The sequence below is a fragment of the Zootoca vivipara genome, chromosome 2 (genome assembly GCF_965207765.1).
Source record: "Zootoca vivipara chromosome 2, rZooViv2.hap1.1, whole genome shotgun sequence".
Taxonomy (NCBI): Eukaryota; Metazoa; Chordata; class Lepidosauria; order Squamata; family Lacertidae; genus Zootoca; species Zootoca vivipara.
In genome coordinates, this window is record NC_142584.1 from 69,477,091 (window position 1) to 69,499,203 (window position 22,113).

The window sequence follows — 22,113 nt, forward strand, 5'->3', positions numbered from 1 at the left end:
AGGAGCTTTACTGCAATAGCTTAATATACAGGTGGCTTAAATGGATTTTAAATTGCCCCAAATGCCAATTATGGGCATTTGCTGAAAACAACGGAGCATGTTCTTCAGATCTTTTCTATGAATAGTTTCTATGGCATTATTCTTTGAGTGGATACCATGTGGCAGCAGCTTAAAATTTACTGCTGTGGTGACTTTGGGTGCATGGAAGAGAGTATAATCTGCAGCCTCTGATTCAGCATCCCCCCCCCTTCAGAAATGTAGAGAAGTGACAAGTGGTTGAACAGTTCTGGCCTTACTGTGTGGCATAGCTGCCAAGTTTTCCCTTTTCTCGCGAGGAAGCCTATTCAGCATAAGGGAAAATCCCTTAAAAAAGGGATAACTTGGCAGCTATGACTGTGTGGTCAGAGGCTACAAAAGAAGCAGCTCACAACTCAACAAGTTTCTAAACCAGCTATTATACGGGTCACAGTTGCCAGTTCCCATAAGAGGGTGAAGCAGAAAATGGAATCAATCTCCTCTGGTCTCCTGCAAAAAGAAACCCTGATGACTGCAGTAATGCCAGGTTCTGGGGGGTAGGAAATTGAATGCTAATGAATCAAATGATGAAATGGCAAGAGATTCATTGTTCTCATTAATTCCTCTCTTCCCCACAAGTATATTAACATTTTGCACAACTTGCTTTTTTTAAAATGGTATTTTTATCTTAAAAATAAATACATTTACAAATAATGAGTCTATTAGAAGTAAATTATGCTGCTCCTAATGCTCTGCTTTAAATGCCATTATGGATGTATACTGAATTGATCATGAGCAAGTAGTTAACTTCTTAAGTGGAGCTCTCTTTGAAAGTTATTTTCAATTATCTATATGAGTTAACACAGCGCTGGAGGTGCACCCCACCCTCTGCCGGATCAAGCCGTGAGGGGAAGAACAACACAAAAAGTTTCTGCAGCCCATACAAGACACCATCACTTAACACGGGGGGGTTGGGAAGCTGGAAAGGAGGAATTCAATGGAGCAAGGTGCTCTCCCCCTCAACACAGTTATTCTAGGACCCTCGGGAGCATGCAGCTCTTTCTTCATCTCTCTTGGACTGGTCTGATAGGTAAACAGGGCCTGGTCTTGGCAGTAGACATCATCCCAGGCATTGTCCCCAACTCCCCCCTTCCCTCACTCAACCACCATTTCCACTGAGCTGAGATTTTTGCCCATCATCTTCCATGCTTGTAGGCTGTCCTCTAGAGCAGTGTTTCCCAACCAGTGTGCCTCCAGATGTTTTGGGACTACAACTCCCATCATCCCTAGCTAGCAAGACCAGTGGTCAGGAATGATGGGAGTTGTAGTCCCAAAACATCTGGAGGCACACTGGTTGGGAAACACTGTTCTAGAGCACAAGCTTAGCATTTTCATAAAAACCCCAAGTATTTTTAAATCTCATGTTTTAAGAGACAGTTTGAAAACTATCATCCCTAAGTGGTTTAGCTCAGGCACCCCCAAACTGCGGCCCTCCAGATGTTCTGGCCTACAATTCCCATGATCCCTAGCTAACAGGACCAGTGGTCAGGGATGATGGGAATTGTAGTCCAAAACATCTGGAGGGCAGAAGTTTGGGGATGCCTGGTTTAGCTATTTTGTTGTTCATGTGTACTGCTTTGATTGGAGGCTCTTTAGTTCTAATATATTAAATCCATTTTATTACACTGTGACTTTTAAAGTCGTGGATTTTGAATATCGTTATGTTATCTTGGGTGCCTTTGAGTGATTTTGCAAGTGTTGAGGTGGTCTTTCCACATTTTATAGTTGTTTATCTTTTTTTTACTGCAGTGCAGTGCAGTGCAGTGCAGTGGTGTGTGTGTGTGTGTGTGTGTGTGTGTGTGTGTGTGTGTGTGTAGTGTTTGTAAACACATACACATTTGCACAGAGCCCTTCATCCTATTTACTATTTCAGGATGCTATGCAACCATTTGTACTGCAATACGAATACTGCAATAAAGCAGCAGGGTAAGAACCTTAAAACAGCTAAGATGCCCCCAAAGAGCTAAAATTACAAGTTAAAATGCCAACATGAAGAGCAACATCTTGTGTTGAAAAGACTGATGATGCATAAGTGCCAAGCAAGCCTCTTCAAGGAAGGCATCCCACAACTGGTGAGCTACTTCTGGGGAAACCACCTCTGAAAGAGAAGAGAGACTTGGCAGATGATCTCAGAACACAGGAAGACTGATATTGTCAGAAGCACTTCTTCTTCAGGCTTGTGGGACCTAGGCTATTGAGGACATAAAGTCACACTGAATTGTGTGCTTTTTTAATAATAAAAAACTGGCATGACATCCATATACAGTACCTGGCTGTACTGGTCAATTTTTAGTGGCCATATCCTGTACCAGTTGTTTTCAGAAGCAGCCCCACGTATAACACAAACCAACTGGGAAGTTCATAAAATCATAGAATCTTAGAGTTGGAAGGGACCCAAGGGTTGTTTAGTCCAACTCCCTGCAGTGCAGGAATCACAGCTAAAGCGCCCAAGTTATCAGAGCTTGGACCACTGTGGTAGACTATGGCCAGAGGCGGTTTTAGGGTGACACGACCAGTGCGGCTACACTGGGAGCCATGCTGCGGGGGGACGACGACGACAATGCTGTAGAACAGAATGTTAGAGGCAGGGGGCACCAAATGTTAGTGTTACACAGGGTGTTGCTGAAATTTGAGAGGCCGGAGTCCATCACTGCTACAGCATCTGTCTAGAAATGGCTGCAGCTGATGAGTCAGACAAAAGTGATGAAAGACATTCCATATCACAGCTGCCACCTGGGCTTCTAAGATTCCCTAGACTGTGCTATCAGCTTTCAGGGGTGGTGCAGCCCCGTCCAAAGCAGGTCAAATAGGAATAATCTAGGGATAATCTCCACACTGTGCCCCTGTCTTGTCAGGATTCAGTTTATTTATCCAGCCCATTAACAGCATCCAGGCACTGGTTCAGCTCTTAACAACTTCACTGGACTGAGAGAACAAGGGAAAATAGAGCTGAGTGTTAACAGCCTGCTGGTGGTGTGTCACTCCACATTCCCAAAGGACCCCACACAGCAATTTCATATAGATGTCCAAAATCATGAGGGATACAATGGAATCACAACACGCACCCCACAGCCCCCATGCTAGTTCCCCCAACAGTATGCTAGGTAAAGTAGGATTCAGCATACAACAAAGACTTTTGCCTGCGATGAGAAATTAGCAATGAGCACATTTGTATCTGACTCTTTGCATTTTTGCAACCAGTTCTTCTTTCTGATTTGCTATGTCATTTAGTTGCCACATGTTGATTTCGTTGCTGCAGCTAAAGTCTATTTCGTCTCTTACTCCTGCCTAAGTGATTCTCCTTGATACAGTGGTACCTCTGGATACGTACCTGATCCGTTCCAGGGTGCCGTTCGCACCCTGAAAAGTACGCATCCAGAGCGGCACTTTTGAGCATGCACGAAGCGCCGATAGAGCACTTCTGTGCACGCACGCAGAACGCTTCTGCGTGTGCGCGAAGCATGTAGAATGCTTCTGTGCATGCAGTGAAACCTGGAAGTAAACACTTCCGGGTCCACCGCGTTCTTAAGTTGAAAATACACAACCCACAGCTAACGCAACCCGAGGTTATGACTGTACTTCATAGTTCAGCATGTGAACTGCCTCCGTTTTAAAAAGTTGTGTGATAATTGATGACATAAGCACTCTATAGTGTTTGTTTTGGGAGAGCTCTTTCATGCATGCAAGTCATCACTAGCAGTTATCAAATAAGGAACATGCATGTGTGAATCACCCTCGTTATTTCATATACACACGCAGCCTCCTTGGAAATTGGGATTTTCTCCTACTCATCAAGCCACCTCACTGTATTGTAAATGCTTCCTCAGAACCTTCATTTCTGCTGTGTCTCATTCTTTTCTGAAAGATACCTGATCATATAATTTGCTTGCTCTGGAATGCAGTTCATAGTTATTGTCTAGGCTTCTTACAGGCAGCACATTTTCACTTTAAAAATACCAGCAAATTACCCACTCCTCCTCCCTCTTAAGTGCATTTGCCAGATGTGATGAAAGTGACAGGTTACCTTGTTATTCTCCATTGCCCCTTGAGAATTTGGTACCTTTTGCCTGGGAACAAAGCCAAAAACACAGCCGCTGCCTATTTTCAGTTGATTTAGCTCTACTGAAACCAGTGGAGCTACTTTGAAGAGCAGTTGCTGAGGATCTATCCAATTAAAGCGTCACACACACTTGTCCCTTCTGTAAGTCTTGCTTGTGATTTCTTACAAATCTAATTCCATACTACAATAAAAGGAAGCTAGTGCTGGGAACAAGCTCCACCCAAGTCTTTTCATATGATAGTTCATCAGTTGCCACCTGCCCTCCAAAACTCAATCCATTTTTGGACCCCCAAATCAGCTGACAGTCAAATGATGGTTCTCCATTGATTGCTCTGGAATCTTCACCACCACTTCCACCAATGCCTTCCTTTGAGCTACAGCTTGCCAACTCTTAGCTCCGAAACATGGAAGCAGCCATAAAGAAGAGAGTGCTTGGAAGCTTGTTCAGAATGCTTTTGCTTTATCCACTGAGTAACAACAACTAAACCTCACCATTTTTGAGTTTAGCAGGCATCCCCAAACTGCGGCCCTCCAGATGTTTTGGCCTACAACTCCCATGATCCCTAGCTAACAGGACCAGTGATCAGGGAAGATGGGAATTGTAGTCCAAAGCATCTGGAGGGCCAAAGTTTGGGGATGTCTGGTTTAGAGAGACAGGCTTCCAAGGCAGAACTGGCTCACCAACTTCCTTCCTCCTTCCTCCTTCCTCCTTCCTTCCTTCCTTCCTTCCTTCCTTCCTTCCTTCCTTCCTTCCAGTACCCAAGACCAGCCAGAATATCTTGTCACTTGGCGTAGAAAATCCCACAACTGTCTTTCTCCATGGCAACAAAAAAATCCCCAACGCCCCGGTAATGTTAACAACAATATCTAACCATTTGCTGCCTTTTCATGATATCTAAGCCCTGCTGCCTAAGGTGGCCACCTCACTCTGCCTACCCAGGGCAACTGAGTCAGGTGGGCAGGGTACAAATAACAAACTTAGTTGGTCTCTAAGGTGCTACTGGAAGGATTTTTTAAAGTTATCCCCCCCCCCCGGTTATTTTTATTAATTTTCACATAAAGCATATTACATAGTCAAACATTTGGTTACATTATATTTGTTGTATTTACAATTTATCTTTTACATTTGTCCATATCTTTGTCTCCTAGTCTTGATTCTCGGGTTACAAATTCAACTTAACAGTATAAACCTAAAATTAAAACTTAAAATTACAAATTCGACTTCCACGCTACTTTCTTCTGCTATTTTTGAATTCGTATATCTGGTTGCGCGATGTAACATTCCTTATAGTTTCACTCCATTTTTGACTTTCTTCATATCATTACCAAAGCTTTATATTCTTACTTATATAGTTATATCCTCTATTCTTAAACCCTATATATCATTTTTTGTTTATTTGTTTGTTATACATTGTATTTTCTGTCTGTATATCCAATTATTATTGGTTGTTGTTATTATTATTATTATTATTACCCTGTTCGGAGCCATTGTGCTGCTGTAACTCTTATTTTAGAGACTGCTTACAGCTTGCAGTGTGCTAAATGGGATATGATTACCGGTATATTATAGACAAATGAATCAGTCATATGCTCCCCCCCCCTCAGAAACTTTAATGGCTGTCTTCTGTGCAGTTTCTTCCCTGCTATAGCTCCAACAGACTCCTCTTCTTCTTTAGTCCTTGCTGCAGCAACCCCTGTATCCAGTACAAGAAATCCTCATATTCTCCCATTAGACAAAGTATTGAAAGCCACACCTTCAGTCTTCTTACTTTGCCTTCTAGCTTATACCTGCTGCAGGTGTGATCTATGATGGTTTCAGGTGAGAAAATAAACACAGAACACAAACTGCAGAACCTTCACCATCCATCTTGGTAGTTGTTTATATCTTAACCTTTACCGAAGTGGGTTTTGCGCCTTCCTTTCTTCACTTACTATGTGAAGGTTCCCTGAGTTACTATGATGTGCTGCTTTTTTGGGCCAGCCAATGAAGAAAACGCAGGGTGGCAAAACCCAAAACCCCATTAGCTCATAGCATCCAGCTCTACAAGGGTTTCGTATTGAAGGAGCTCTGAGGAATAAGTAGATAGCCTTAGACATCGGCATGCATATCAGTCACATCAATGGCATCAGTCTGAAGGGGTGCCTATGAGTATATTGATCCCTCTATGACAGGCTTCCTCAAACTAGGCCCTCCAGATGTTTTGAGACTACAATTCCCATCATCCCTGACCACTGGTCCTGCTAGTTAGGGATCATGGGAGTTGTACGCCAAAAACATCTGGGGGGTCCGAGGTTGAGGAAGCCTGCTCTATGAGGATGCAAACCCTTGACAGTCAGGGTTCCCATCCCCATTGAGCTTTGCATGTGTACATCTTTGCACCCACAGGCCCCCTTTCAGACTTATGCTGATTGTGCATTGGCAAATGAGATGGCTGATGTCTACAGTTCTCTTATGCATAAGGCTAGTGAATTAAATAGAAGATTGGGCATTTCCTGAAATTGTGATACTGTATTATTATTACTGTTGTTGTTCTGGATTATTATTCAGAAATAATAGACAACACCCCATAACACAATGCAATGCTTCCTTTCCTTCTTCAGTTATATTTTCTTACCAATTTCCTTGCTCACTTCCTAAGTTTTCATTCTGGGATTTCCCAATGTAACAGGCTATATGCCTCTCAGGGTCCACACTGCTGCTTTAGGGCTCTAATCAAACACTATGTAAAGTTATATGCACAAGAAAATGTTATTAACAACAACAACTGTATTCATGGGATCTTGAGGCCCAGAAAAATTAATATACATGGAAAAGCAGGGCATGAACAATCAATTCTTGTAATAGCCTTATTCCTCTGACAGTTCCCTGCTGAGGAGAGGATTACGATAGAGTGACACACATAGCACAAGAAACAATAGCACTTGTTTAGGGCACTTCATTCTTGCATCCTTAACTAATGTATGGAATAAACATATAACCAACGAGGGTTTGGAAACTCTGATTGGAAGTTCTCAAAGTGAGGCCTACAACATACAGAAGATTCTGCCTGAAACAGTCAGTAGGAAGCATAAAAGCTTTCTTACTGCTTCTAAAATTGAGTGATTGAAAGTGTACATCCTGATCTTAGGATGCAGACATCAGAACAGTTAATACCAATGCTAGGCTGGCCCTTACATCTTCATCCATAAAAACAAAAGTAGCAGTTGGAGTGAACTGAACTGAATATTTGCCCAATCCCTAACAGAAGCATACTGGCAACTGCAGGTCCCACTCCTGCATATTAACTTCAAGGTAAAAGATAATAGTTCCTGCCAACCTAGCAGTTCGAAAGCACATCAAAATGCAAGTAGATAAATAGGAACCGCTATAGCGGGAAGGTAAACGGCGTTTCCATGTGCTGCTCTGGTTTGCCAGAAGCGGCTTTGTCATGCTGGCCACATGACCTGGAAGCTATACGCCGGCTCCCTCGGCCAATAATGCGAGATGAGCGCGCAACCCCAGAGTCGGTCACGACTGGACCTAATGGTCAGGGGTCCCTTTACCTTTACCTTTAAAAGATAATGGATCAATGCTTTGTTGTGGCGAAGGGGCTTGAATAACTCAGAGAAGCTATGAGCTATGCCATGCAGGGCCACCCAAGATGGACAGGTCATAGTGGAGAGTTTTGACTAAACGTGATCCACCTGGAGAAGGAACTGGCAAGCCACTCCAGTATCCCTGCCAAGAAAACTCCATGGACAAAGAGCTCACTGGAAGGACAGATCCTGAAGCTGAGGCTCCAATACTTTGGCCACCTCATGAGAAGAGAAGAATCCTTGGAAAAGACCCTGATGTTGGGAAAGATTGAGGGCACTAGGAGAAGGGGTCGACAGAGGATGAGATGGTTGGACAGTGTTCTCGAAGCTACAAACATGAGTTTGACCAAACTGCGGGAGACAGTGGAAGACAGGAGTGCCTGGCGTGCTATGGTCCATGGGGTCACGAAGAGTTGGACACGACTAAACGACTAAACAACAACAAAATATAATGTGGATGGCACTGGGTTCTAAACCACCAAACCTCTGGGGCTTGCTGATCGTAAGGTCAGCGGTTCGATGGTGGAGAGCTCCTGTTGCTTTGTCCCAGCTTCGAACCTAGCAATTTGAAAGCATACCAGTGCAAGTAGATAAATAGGTTCCACTGTGGCGAGAAGGTAAATGACATTTCTGTGTGCTCTGGCATTTGTCACGGTGTTCCGTGCACCAGTAGTGGTTTAGTCTTGCTGGCCACATGACCCAGAAAGCTGTCTGTGGACCAACGTTGGCTCCCTCGGCCTGAAGCAAGATGAGCACTGCACCCCACAGTCAAATTCAACTGGACTTAACCGACCAGGGGTCCTTCAAGAGGGTACTTTTCTCCAACTGGAGCATACGATCACCCTGTTTATTCGATCTTGTTTTTTTAATTTTTATTTGCTTTTTAACTGAGTGTTGGAGAAACACATTAGCCAAGTGGAACTTAGTAGTTTTTAGGTTCCACCTGGCTAATGGTTATTGTATAAAGTATTTTATATAATACATTATTGTATAAACCAGCAGAAGAGCAGGAGGGCTCTGCATAGTCAGGATGTGAATACTATGGGTTCACATTAAGGTCGACTTGAAGGTAATTAGGTAGCTTGACGAAGCATCTGATATAATTCTCAGGAGATCTTCTCAAAATTAATTCAGCCTGGCATAATATCAGCATTATCGTATGAAATGAAAAATTAAAGTGATATATCAGAGCAGCACAGAAACCTTTGGTAGGTGACAAAGGCTTGTTGGAATCGTGGGTGATTCTAGCTGATGAGATAGCAACTGCATTAGTAAACCAGCAGATAACTTAGACTGTGATTCACTGATAGCAACAACTTGGGAGGAACTGCAAACACTAGTGAAGCTGAAGAAGCAATAGAAAGCTATACAGGTGCCTTAGAGCAGACATCCCCAAACTTTGGCCCTCCAGATGTTTTGGACTACAATTCCCATCTTCCCTGATCACTGGTTCTGTTAGCTAGGGATCATGGGAGTTGTAGGCCAAAACATCTGGAGGGCCGCAGTTTGGGGATGCCTGCCTTAGAGCTACCGGTAGCTAGCCTTATTACCAGTCTCTGGGTTCAACAGTAAGAAACGAAACATACCTTGCCACTCTTGGGGATGAGGGGTCATCTTATTACTACATTGAGCCAAATACATTCACCAAAACAGGCACCTGTGGTGACCATAAGAGATCAGCTGCCTTTCCAAGTTACCAACAGGAAATGCCTGGCAGTGGAGTAGAGACCACATTTCAAAGATTCCCCATACTTCATGTGGTGGAAGTAATATTTATTTAAAAAGCATTTTGAAACCATTGTTTCCATATAGTGAGATGCTTTCCCCATAGAAAATCCACCCCACACCCTTAATAATAATAATAATAATAATAATAATAATAATAATAATAATAACAATAATTTATTATTTGTACCCTGCCCATCCAGCTGGGCTTCCAACAAAGATTAAAATCACATTTATTATTATTATTATTATTATTATTATTATTATTATTATTAAGCAGGGCATAACTTCCCAGAGTGAGTTAATCTCCAATTTGATTTTGTTCTATGGCACTGTGTGTTGATTGATGTGGCTTTGGCAGGGCACCAGTGCTTGTTCTGCATTAGAAGCAGGAGGTTGGAAATCATGAATATTTCATCCTGCTCACCCACCCTCAGGTCTCCTCCCCCCATCTCATGATTTGGTTCATTAGCTGCTCGGCCTGGACTAGGTAGGTAATAAAATTAATTGCCATTTCTAATCCACTGATGCCGGTGCAGTGAAATCATTCTACTGATGTCGTTCTCCATACATTTACGAGCCAATGTAAGTGCATGTTGGAATACACTGCCAAAGGAACAAGGCAAGCTAGATATTGGGTGGCACAGAGGCAACCACTGCTGAAACCCCCAAAATGTGAAACCACCAAAAAATGTGACACAAAGAGCCAGTGAGATATTGTGTGTGGTTTCCTGTTCTGGAGAAAGTCACAAATGTGGGTGAGGGAGATTAATAAGGGTTAGCGGCATTCTCTAATGTGGCAGCAATCAAAACATTTAGAACATGCATGTTACATCAGGAGACAGACTTCCACATTCCAGTAAGCTATTACACATTATACCGTGAGGATAGGCAGCTAGTTCGACTCAGCTTTCTAAGGTTAACTCCATGCTTCCTATTTTGCTGTTAAGTTAGGTGGAATTAGTCTCTCTACACAAGGATATTAACGAGAGTTTCTAGCGAAAACACACCTTTCCTAGCTCATAGTCTGGCTGAAAGGCAGTAAAAGTTAAGCTTCTATGTCGCTTTTGATTAGATTCCTAAGTGACTTAATGGAGAAATTTTCAAAGCATATTAAAGTCTCAAAGCAAGCAGGTGCCAGAGACTTAACAATCTGGATATTCAGAGCGGCCACTAAAGGGAGACCGAGAGCTGTACTTTCTAGTATGTGTTATATGCACAAGGCATGGGAGCCCCTCTGAGCTCTCCCCAATATACGGCCACAAAATGGTTGGGATAAGGAGGGGCCATGTGGGCTCAGGGAGTATTTGTGCACAAAAAGTCTTTAGAGCACACATGGCAGGGGAGCACAATTCCACCCTGCTCATAGTCTGTGCAAACACTGCCACTTGCTGCTCTTTGTTCCGCTTATCTGCTCTATGCCTGAATATAAGGACCAGCAACATAGAGATATATTCAGTGCAAACTATGCTGTGGCTGCTGTAGAGGTCAGCTGCAGGGCTGAGGAAAGAGGTCGCATTTCCTTCAATGTAGGACTTCCAATGTATATAAACCACAGCACAGACCAGCTCAGAGTCACATCTGTTCTGTGGAAGAGGGCTGCTTGCATTCCTCTTTGATAGTTGTTGTGAATGGGTTCAAACAAACATTGGCCGTTTTTTGGAAGAGGCCTGGAATTAGGTTACATCTTTCTATTATATCTTTTAACACTATGAATGCATGGCATATTCTCCATTCTAGATTTCACTCGGGAAAAGAAGCTTCTGCATTTGAACCACCACTCCACATTGCCATACATAGGAGTGTGCGTATTTGGGCACAGTGCTTTCGCTCTTCTTAGATGGGCTTGGGGGGAGGCAAGTGCCCACTTGTCAAAGTGCCTGTATCCTACCCTGCTTTCATTCATATTTGTCACTGTCAATGGAGAATGCAAATTACAGTAGCTTTCAAAAATCTAAGCATAATGCTAGGCTTTTATATTGCGTTTCAGTGGATGCTCTGAGATCTCCTTTTGTCTGCCAGCAAAGCTCCCTCAAACAGAAGCAGAAAAAGCCTTCGTGAGCCCTCAGCTACAATTCAGTTGAGTAAAGCCAAGTCTTAAGAACAGCTCTCCCCTCCCATCTTCCTGTGGCAACAGAGAGACTATTCCTTAGGGGGAAACAAAGAACTCAGAGCTCCTGGTGAAGATTCGAGGCTTTGCTGTGGCTGCTTCAGAGCTAATGAGAAAGAATGAGTTTTCTACCCAGTGATGAGCCATGCAGGGACAAAGCACTAATTGGACTGCAAACAGGCAGCATCACTAAGAGCTTTTGAAAACACCTAGGGCCTTTTCCCACCAGAGTGTAAATCTGTTGGAAGCATTTACACAGTGAAGGTTTTCCAGAATAAAAACCTTTATGATGGGCGAGACTAGATTCATATTGTAATCTCAAGTGCTTGTGCAGGAATGTTATATAATCCCAGCGACCTCAACAAATCTTTCTGTCATAATCATACATACGTGCACATGGATGGGGCATTTGTGAGAGAATTTGTGTGCAAGACTATAATTTAGAAAGGACCATATGAAAATACTTCTTTTCAACTTATCCCTCTAAAAAAATGCATTTGGACTGGACTCCTATTTGTTGGATGTTAACAGAAATCATATGCAGGTAGGGATGAATGAATCTGTCCATTTCAGCTCCTCTTGGTATCTCATGTTTTCAGCTCACCTCATTTCCACGTCAATTTGTGAATTTTTCTTTAAAAGTTCATGTGAAAATCTGTATGCATTCTTGTTGCATTTTTCTTAAAATATACAATTTTGTATGCAAGTTTGCCTTACACACACATCTTTGTAAGAAATTATTCCTAATATAATTTTGCACATAGCTCTCAATGCATTTTTGTGTCCACTTTTTGGTTGGAGAAGTGCAAATTTTGAAGAATGGAAAATATTTCGATTTGTTTACTAGTTTGGGAAGTGAGAATCAGGTTTGTATTTTCATGTAACCTGCCTAATTAATTTCTTCCTCATCTCTACCTACAGGTGGGGGTTGTCATTCTTTACCCTTCTTTTTTCTGCTCCCCTGATTCAAAAGCTGTGGCTATTCTGGGATAGGCCACTTACTTTACAGTTACATTGGGGGGGGGGAGTGGGTGTGTTATAACAGCAGAAAATCAGAAAGAAATGCAAAAAAGCAATGCAAATAAATAGTGTATCAAATAGAAATTTGATAGCCTCTAGGGCAAATTATGCACACACCAAACTGTTCTGTGACTGAGCATTTGCAAAGACGAACTTGACATCTTCTCTTCTGAAAAAAGGAAGCAAAAGCCAGAGGGAATGACAGAGACAAGGGCAAAGCAGTCTCAGATGCAGCGTAACAACCCTGATGGGCATGCACACCATGACAAGCCATCAGGTGCAGTGCTGTGACACGCAGGAGAGGCATCTTCAATATGGTGCTAGAAAAACTGGCCATGTCCCCACCTTAATTAGAATGCCAATTGCACTTTTCAAAAGCCAGAAACCATTATTTGGAAAACAACTGCCCAGGCGAAAGCTGTTCTCTGTAACGTCCACGGGAAGGAAGGAAGGCTCAGCACGAGAGTGCGACTATAAAGGCGAGGCTGATCAATACCAATGCTCAAAGAGGATCAAGCTGCAGAGCTTGCCAAAGGGCATGTAGCCCATCACAAAAGCGATGCAGGCAACAGCACCAGAATAAAAAGCAACAGGTGGTTTTGGTGCAGTGCAGCTACGCAGCAAACTGGCACCATACCTGCACCAGGTTTAGGCTGGTGTGGGCAGTTCCCTCACACAGGGCACCAAGCAAAGAGGGTGCATAAATAATGATGATGATGATGATGATGATGATGATGATGATACCTATGCAATGGAACCTTGGTTCTCGTACGCCTTGGTACTCGAACATTTCGTCTCCCGAATGCCGAAAACTCAGTTCCAGTTTTTGAATGTTTTTCAGAAGCTGAACGTCCGATGTGGCTGTCAGCTATTGTTGCCAGGGTGCTTGCCACCAATCGGAAGCCACATCCTGGTTTTTGAACGTTTCAGAAGTCGAACAGACTTCTTGAATGGATTACGTTCGAGAACCAAGGTACCACTGTATTTAGATGAGTAGCTTATTCGAAGCTGGGGTGTGCATGCCAAATTTTGTCCTTGCTCATGGCACTATATTACCAAAGTCCGCCCCTGACCTTACCATACTAAGGCAGCAGCAATGAAACAATCCCAGATTACTCTAGTGTAGAGCGAGGCAAAAATACTTTGATTTTGTGTGTGTGTGAATGTGTGCTAATTTTTCAGTGGAGGCTGGGCTATTGTTTGGGGAAGGACAGATCTGGTTAAGCTCAGCTATAGTTTATCTAGCACCTATGTGCAAGGGTAAATTAACCCAACTATATTGTCTATGGCAAAGCTTGAATAGTTAATCTATGGTAGAGGTGGGGAACTTTTTGGGGGTCTACAGGTGGCATTACCCTGGGGGAAAAGCTTTCATGGGCCACATTCCAGCAGTGGGTGGCTCAGATCCAAAAGGGGTGGGGTGAGATGCACACAGTATCACATACCCTTAATATGCACATTCCACAGACACACAAACAGTTACTTCTCATTGAAACAAAACCATATACTTATTTAATTTGCAGTAACTCTAGTCTCACCTTTAATTTTCTCTTAATTTCATGTATTTCAAAAAATGTATATACCACTTGGTTGCAATAAAACCTCTGAGCTGTTTGCAATAAATATTAAATTTATCAGTAAAAACAGTCAAAAACTTAAAAAAGTAAATTTAAGAGAAAAAATGATTAAAATTCCTCAAACTCTTAGAAAAAAGTTTGAAAAGAAAAAGCTAACGGCCTTTGTCTCTGCTGACTATACAAAAGGCAAAAAGAACTCAGTAATCCCAACAGAAGATTGCAAATAACACAAATAGGCTCATAGCTGTCAAGTTATCCCCTTTTTTAAGGGAAATTCCCTTATGATGAATAGGCTTCCTCGTGAGAAAAGGGAAAACTTGGCAGCTATGAATAGGCTTGCCAGACTCAATAGAGGACAGGACTTCTGTGCCTTTAATTGCCCTGCTCTCTTTTGAGTCTGGAAACCTTAAAGAGAAACCAGCAGACCCTTTGCTTAGAAATTAAACAAAGGGTCTGCTGGTTTCTTTTTAAGGTTTCCAGACTCAAAAGGGAGCAGGGCAATTAAAGGCACAGAAGTCCTGTCCTCTATTGAGTCTGGCAACCCTAAACACAAATGCACAGCTGAACTGCAAGCCCTGCCTTACAGCCAGTCAAAGACTCAAACTCCAAATTGCAATTGCTTCCCCAAAATTGCATGCGTGCAACTGCATATTGCATGGATGCTTGTGCTCCTGGAAATATGCAAGAAGTCTGCCTCTCTGCTGAGGCACTTCTCCCTTCTTGCAGAGAGAGGAGCTGCAATCATACATACTTTGCTCAACATCAGAACCTTATTTCCCTCTTGGCTGCTTCCTGCTGAACAACTGGTGGGTGCAAGGGGCTCTAGAAGGCCAACTGTCCAGTTGCATTTGGCCCACAGGCCGAGCGTTCCTCACTCCTGATCTATGGGGGTTGTCTCCAGACTTAGAATGAAGAGATCTGTGAAAAGGGGCAACTCACAGCCTTTGTAGATGTCTGTAGGTATCTGCACGGCTGCGTAAGAGTAGTTAACCTTCGTTTTGAAGTTGGCATCTTCTGTGAACTCCAGTTTCAGGGAGTTGGACTTTTCTTTTTCAATTTCTTCTCCATCTGGATCTTCCTGGAGAGGAAAAAGAGGAGACAAAAGCTCAGGTCAGTTTTATACAGAGGCAGCCAACAAGCTGGTGTGGCAGATTGTACAGTCATACCTCGGTTTACAACCGCCTCAGTTTACAACCACTTCGGTTTACAAACACCGTGGACCCATCTGGAACGGATTAATTCACTTTCCATTACTTTCAATGGGAAAGTTCGCTTCAGGTTAAGTACGCTTCAGTTTAAGTACAGACTTCCAGAACCAATTACACTCATACTTTGGGTTAAGTACCCTTCAGGTTGAGTACTACACGGACCGGTCTGGAACGGATTAATCCACTTCCCATTACTTTCAATGGGAAAGTTCGCTTCAGGTTAAGTACGCTTCAGTTTAAGTACTCTGCGGACCGTCTGGAACGGATTAATCCACTTTCCATTACTTTCAATGGGAAAGTTCGCTTCAGGTTAAGTACAGACTTCCGGAACCAATTGTGGTTGTAAACCGAGGTACCACTGTATGTGGCATCTGCGGCTGAGTGGCAGCCAATATGAAAAGTCCCCATTTTATCTGCTGGAGCTGCTCTGTAATATAGGAGGAACAGGACGCATAGGCCTGCTTTTTGTTGGGCACACAGCTGTTGATTGAACATCATCATCACCCTACATAGGCTGCTGACATCATTGGCTCATGCCTGCATGAGATGTAACTAGCCATTCAGCAGTCACCTGCTTGCTCAGTGCTGACCTTATATTTCCCATAAGAGCAAGGGCTTCATCTCACTTGACTGCAGCTCAGCAGAGGTAGCAATATATATATGCCACCTGCCACAACACCTTATTGGCTGCTGCTTGTGGTATTGAAATAGGTCCCACCACAGTTCTGGACACCCCCCCCCCGGTTGGTTATAGATGTCTTCAATGTTTAAACAGAAAATGCTAGTATTTTCAGTAACTTCCATTTGAACATGGCAGCTGTGCAGAAAGATCCACAGCTAACTCTCCTTGTTCAGCAGGTAGATATTATTTTTAGTGCAGTCTTCTCTTGAGCATGAGAAATCTGGTTCTTTAGTTCAGTTCTGAATGGGAGACACTCAGCTCATAGCTCATGGCCTTGATCACCACAGGACACCGCTGCTAGCAGTTTTCCCCTTGCAGCCAATGGTCCTGTCCCATTCCCTGGAGTGTGTGTTGCTGGGAAACCAGGACATTTATACTTCTGAGCCCTCTTCAAGTAAACTCCATAGCAACAGCAGGAGCAGCAGGAGCTGTGCCTGGAAGGGGCTGGGAGTGGAATAGCTGCTAAATCTTTTTAAAATGCAGCCTTTGTGCGTCAGGTTGAGGTGGCTTGTAAAGCAAACTGGTTGAGAAGATGCACTGATTCCTGGCTCATTTCTTGGCTCTGTTTAACCTTGCCTCTCTGTTTTCAGTAGCATGGCAGGTATTAAATCAGACAAAAAAACCCTTGAAAATCAATTAGCAGCAAAAGGCGACTATCAAAGAACAAATTAAAACTGAGTGGAGCTTAGTGCTTTGTCAATAAGCAATGCAAACAATATTTAATTATGGTAGAGAGAGATGGCAAACTCCCTGCTGCTGAGGCTGGAATATGTGCCGGCTCTTTCACACTCCACTTCTCTCTCCCTTCCGTGTACAGATTGCCACAGTTTTGGCAGTCAAATCGAACAAACTGAGGGCTCTTTTGTTCCTTGTATGAGGAGATTTAACCTGTTTGGAGAAGCAAACATGCTTTCTTCTTGGAGCATTAGAACTGAGAAATCTTGATCAGGCAGTGCAGGTAAGGAGAAGTGCTACAGAGATGTGTAGGACATGGCACTTCCGAATCCAGGCTTTCCCAACTTCAGCTTGTTTAGATAGGGTATGGGGGGAAGTGGCTCATGGGAGGAGCTGCAGTGGGGAAGTGGCTGGCAGTGAGAGTTAAGCACCCTTCTTATCCAAACACTTCCCCTCTGAAAGATGCTTTCTTCTAAGCAACAGTCTGTTTTGTTACACATGTTTGGTGTGTTAGACACAGAGGTGGGTTAAAAAAGAGAGAATGAGACTTAATAATTCATTGTGGCAGGGTCAAATCGCAAGACGGTCACAGGGTCCTCACCTTTATTCTAGTCAATGTTTTTAGTGGGCTAGAGAAAAGCCATGGTTTGGCTATGATGCTATGGAACAAGGGATGGAGCTTAAAGATGCTATTAAGAGGCTCCTCCTCCTCTCACACCAATAATTCAAGCATTGTAAAGTACAGTTCTATCAAAAGCCATTAGCTATGAACCTTCAAGTTCAGTATACTTCTGAATACAGTCATACCTTGGTTTAAGTATGCCTCGGTTTGAGTATTTTCAGTTTAAGTACTCTGCGGACCCGCCTAGAACGGATCAATCCACTTTCCATTACTTTCAATGGGAAAGTTCACTTCAGGTTAAGTACGCTTCAGGTTAAGTACAGACTTCCGGAACCAATTGTGTTTTAAACCGAGGTACCACTGTACTAGATGCTGGCTGGGGATAGATAACAGAGGAAGGCTGCTGCATCCAAGGCACACTTTTGGACTCTCAGCTGACCACTCGGCCAAACCAGACACTGGACTAGATGTTCTCACACTACCCACAGTGGGCATTTGCAAGAAAGCCCTCCTACTGTGACTTTTCTGACTCAGAAAACGTATCACAGGAATTTCTGTAGGTGTGAAATTAATTTTAACCCTGAATAAATTTCTGTCCCTAGCAATTATGCCACCTTGCTATCCAGCGTTTCCCTCCTCGCATTATAAGTGGGCGTATAAAATAACCCCCTGCAATAAAAATGAACCTGGCTACTAGTCACGACGGCTGCAGGTTATATCTGGGACAAGGGGAGGCATTCTTGGGATCACCAGTCACTTGGGAACAACAGCCCTTGCTTGTGGGCTTCCCATAGGCACGTGGCTAGTCCCTAGGGAAAGTAGGGAGTTGTATTTAAGTAACTGTTACATTGATTATACCCATTAAAATTAGTGGGTTTTAGTTAGTTAAGACCATTAACCATCAGAGTCTATTCTGAGTAAAAGTTAGCTGAATACAACCCAGGATGCTGGGCTAGATAGGCATTTGGCCTGATCCAGCACTGATTATCTTAACCATTTATCCCTTTCATTCATTTCTTCCTTGGCTTCTATGTCCCATTGCACTCACATCATGGCTGCGGGCTGCTGTTTGAAGGAACATGTGTGTTTACTGGAATAGGTTTAGCTGTATGTTCATTGCCACCTTCAAACAATTCTAAGAGGAACACTTTCTATTTACAAAAAGCATGCCTCCTCCCTGGCATATGGGATTTAACTTAAGAGTTTGCACCACCTATCATTTATTAGAAACTTTACTCATTTATCTGGGTATAGCATATAGGCCTGTAGGCCTATCCCTTTCAAAAGCCTGCTTCCTCTCATAGTCTTCTCATGCAGTTGCTGAGTTTAGCAAGAAAGCTACATATTGCAGTTAGCTATTTTGCAATTTCATATTGGAGTTCCTTCAGAACTCTCAGATGAATGCCATCTGGTCCTGGTGACATATTACTCTTTCATTTATTTGCTCTAAAATGCTTCTTCTGACATGTCAATTTGTGACAATTTCTTTTGCTGCTGGTATCTCCCTGATGTCATCTGCAGTGAAGATTGATGCAAAGATTTCCTGCACCAGAGGTTCTCTGCACTGACCATAACTTTCTTTAATGTGCTTTTACCCTAATGGCTCTAGCCATTTCCTAGCAGACGTTCAGTTTTTTTGATCTGCCTTGGGAATATTTTTTCTGGGGTGGGAAAGGAGCACATAAAGGTTTTTGTTTTTTTTAGCAGCTACTCTCGAAATGTGCTTGGCTGATTTCCCTTACTACAGATACACACTGCCAAAATTTGTCCTTTTGGCTGTTCTTATTTATGCATAGCATTTCCTTCAGCAGCCTCATTTCACTACCATCGATTCCTGCTGGGATTCTTTCCGATTGTTTGCAGCCTTCTTTAAAATTGGAAGTGAATGCTTATTTAGATTCAGGGTTATGGTATATATGTATAGCTCCCATGCAACTTTTATTCATTTTGCATCTGCAATGCATCCCTTTCAGCCCCTCTTTCCCATGCAGCTGCTGTGTGTAAGGCCAAGCACTGTGGCAGTGCCTCACCTCATGGGCCACACCTACTAACATGGAAACTCTTTGATAATTTGTAACAAAAGGCTTTCATCTGTGACGCTAGATATATTTTCTAAACAGTTAGTAGCCAAAACCTTCTTAGCAAAAGAGTACTCCCGTGCCAAGTAAAAAATGGGAGACACAGTTTGCAGAAGACTAGCATTTCTCTAGGACTTTAAAGAAAGCTACTGAAATAACTAATGGGGAGGAAAATAACTGTATACAAGCTTGTTTTTTTGCTTCTGCATGCCAATTCATAGCTTCAAGATTTGGGTTGGAGAAATACAATGGGATAATGATTGCATATCAATTAATTGTTTGGGGGAAGATTTCCGTTTTGCATATGCCTTTCCTAACAGTATCTGCAAGCACTCCTTTGCATCTGCCCTCTTGCTGAATATGCCTTGAAAAGACTTGATCCAGGACCCAAGAACTGAAATACAATACTTTTATAGTTCAGTACCACATGTTATGTGTGTGAATCTGCAGTCATCAGGGCTAGAAACTTTACTGGAATTCTATATTGTGTTCATAACCAGTGACTCACAAGGAGCAATCTTCCCTCCACTAAAGCATCATATACATAGCTGCCAAGTTTTCCCTTTTCTCGTGAGGAAGCCTATTCAGCATAAGGGGAAATCCCTTTAAAAAAGGGATAACTTGGCAGCTATGATCATATAGGAAGAGGCCTTACTCCTACACTGTGGAGCTCCTTACCTGTAGAGCTTTGGCAGGAACCATCCCTGCTACTTTCAGGCATCTTCTGAAAGCTGTGCTGCTTAGACAGGCCTCCATTATATGAATTTTTCTTTAAACCAACTAGTATCTAATGTTTTTAATTATGTTTAATATATATATAGATTGATTTTATTGGATTTTATATGTCGAATGCCTCCTTGTTATAGTCTATGAAAGGGCAGATTATGAATTTATTATTATTATTCTTCATTTCATTCCTATACCGCTTTATATTTTTAAGGGAAAAAATATTGAAGTGTTTTATTATTATTACACATTGAAACATCAAATGAAGCAATGCAGAATAAAACATTATGGAGGAAAGTCTGATATAAAGTATACATTCAAAGCAACATTAACAGGAAACTAAAATATTTACTAAATAAAATCAGAATAAAACATTACAAAGCAGGTCAACTACTGAACACACAATATGTGGCCTGAAATGTACTCGGAGTCGAGAGTGAATTTCATGCTCTTTATTCAGCTCATAGTCATCAAGGAGAAGAGGAGAAGAAGAATGGCTCTTTTCCCAAAACCATCTACTTATATACATTATTTACACAATGGGCCTTGCGTGATTGGCTACTTCAGGGCTACACCTGTGGGCCAATTATATTGTGGATTGACTTCTGCCTGCAGCCTGATTGGCTGCTCCTACAGGCCAATCAGGTAGCAGATTCACTTCTGCCAGCCGCCTGATTGGCTGCTCCAGCAGGCCAATCAGGTTGCGGATTCACTTCCACCTGGAGTTGGATTGGGTAGCTCCCGCTGATTCTGAATCCTATTGTTCTAGGATTCAGCTCAGTACATAACATGGCCAATGGATCACTTTCAGTTTGGCAAGCCATAAATTGTCCAAGCCTAATTTAGATTCTGAGACATCAGGGCTAGGACCTGTTTTATCTGTGCACTGTGCCTAGTTAAGTGTTATACACTTTTGCAAATGTTGTATCATAACTGTTTAGCAACAAGATGTTCAAGCTTTCTTTGCTGACAGAAAGCCAGGCTAATACATTCTGTTGTATTCTGTCATCATCTCTCTACTGATGCTCTCGACACAGACTGGAATCATAAATGACATTGAAAGCATTGGAGAAAAGGCTAATTTTAGCCCACTGAAGTATGACTGTGTAGCTCCCAGCAGAGACCTCCTTCCTGGATGCCATCCTCACAACAGCAGGTTAGAGCAAACTTATTTTTTCATGCTTTGTGTCAGAATGAAAGAATTTGTTAAAAAGAGAAAGGTTGAATTAAGTTATTCTGGACTCTGTGGCACAGAGCAGAATAGTCAAATTGTAAGAAGAGCTAAGCTTTCTTTGGTTCTGACCCTTTGCTGTGAGAAAAGAAAGCACTCTTTGCATGACCCATTTCCCTGTGCATAGCTTCTGCTTTATAGCAATCTGCTGTATGAGACTGCAGGCTTGTCCACACTTGAGCATTCATTAGCTGCTAACCCACATTTCCTCCATTTGAATCAGTCTGGAGTAATCCATACACACATGTATTTGAATTTGTATACGAGAAGTAACTTTGATCTTTACTGCTCACACTGTCATGCAAACTATGCAAATTAAATGGAGGCACAAACAGCTGCAAACACACAGTAAAATGCAGTGTGGACAAGGCCTGTGAGAGATTTCCAGGGCAATTTGGCTCGCATCTGACTCTTCAATCTACACCAAATCTTTCCTGTTCCAGAACAGCTCTTGAAAAACAGGAGTGTGCTATATGATCTGCGAATTCTAAGTGTTTGAGAGTTAGCCTCCCTACAGGTTGCACTACTGCCAGAAATCCAGCCAACGGTGCCATAAAGGAAAAAAGAAAGAAAAAGACACACGAGTAATTACTATGAACTAAAATGCTCATCTGATTTAAAAAAAGTTTTCCCATTGATTCTAACCACTAAATCTTTGCAGTCAAGTAGAAACGCCAAGAGGGGCTTTAGAAAGAAAAGTCCAGATAATACAGCTTCTGCTCTCAATCTTCTCCAAGCGTATTTCACA

At 42.5% G+C, this 22,113-nt stretch overlaps 1 protein-coding gene across 1 annotated transcript in view; it reads right to left on the minus strand.

Moving 5' to 3' along the window:
• The window catches only part of CACNA2D2 (calcium voltage-gated channel auxiliary subunit alpha2delta 2), a 525,358-nt gene that overhangs the window by 137,581 nt on the left and 365,664 nt on the right, over positions 1–22,113 (minus strand). The window contains exon 6 of the mRNA XM_060271531.2: positions 15,083–15,221. Coding sequence (XP_060127514.1) covers positions 15,083–15,221 — 139 coding nt within the window. The remainder of the gene's footprint in view (positions 1–15,082; positions 15,222–22,113) is intronic.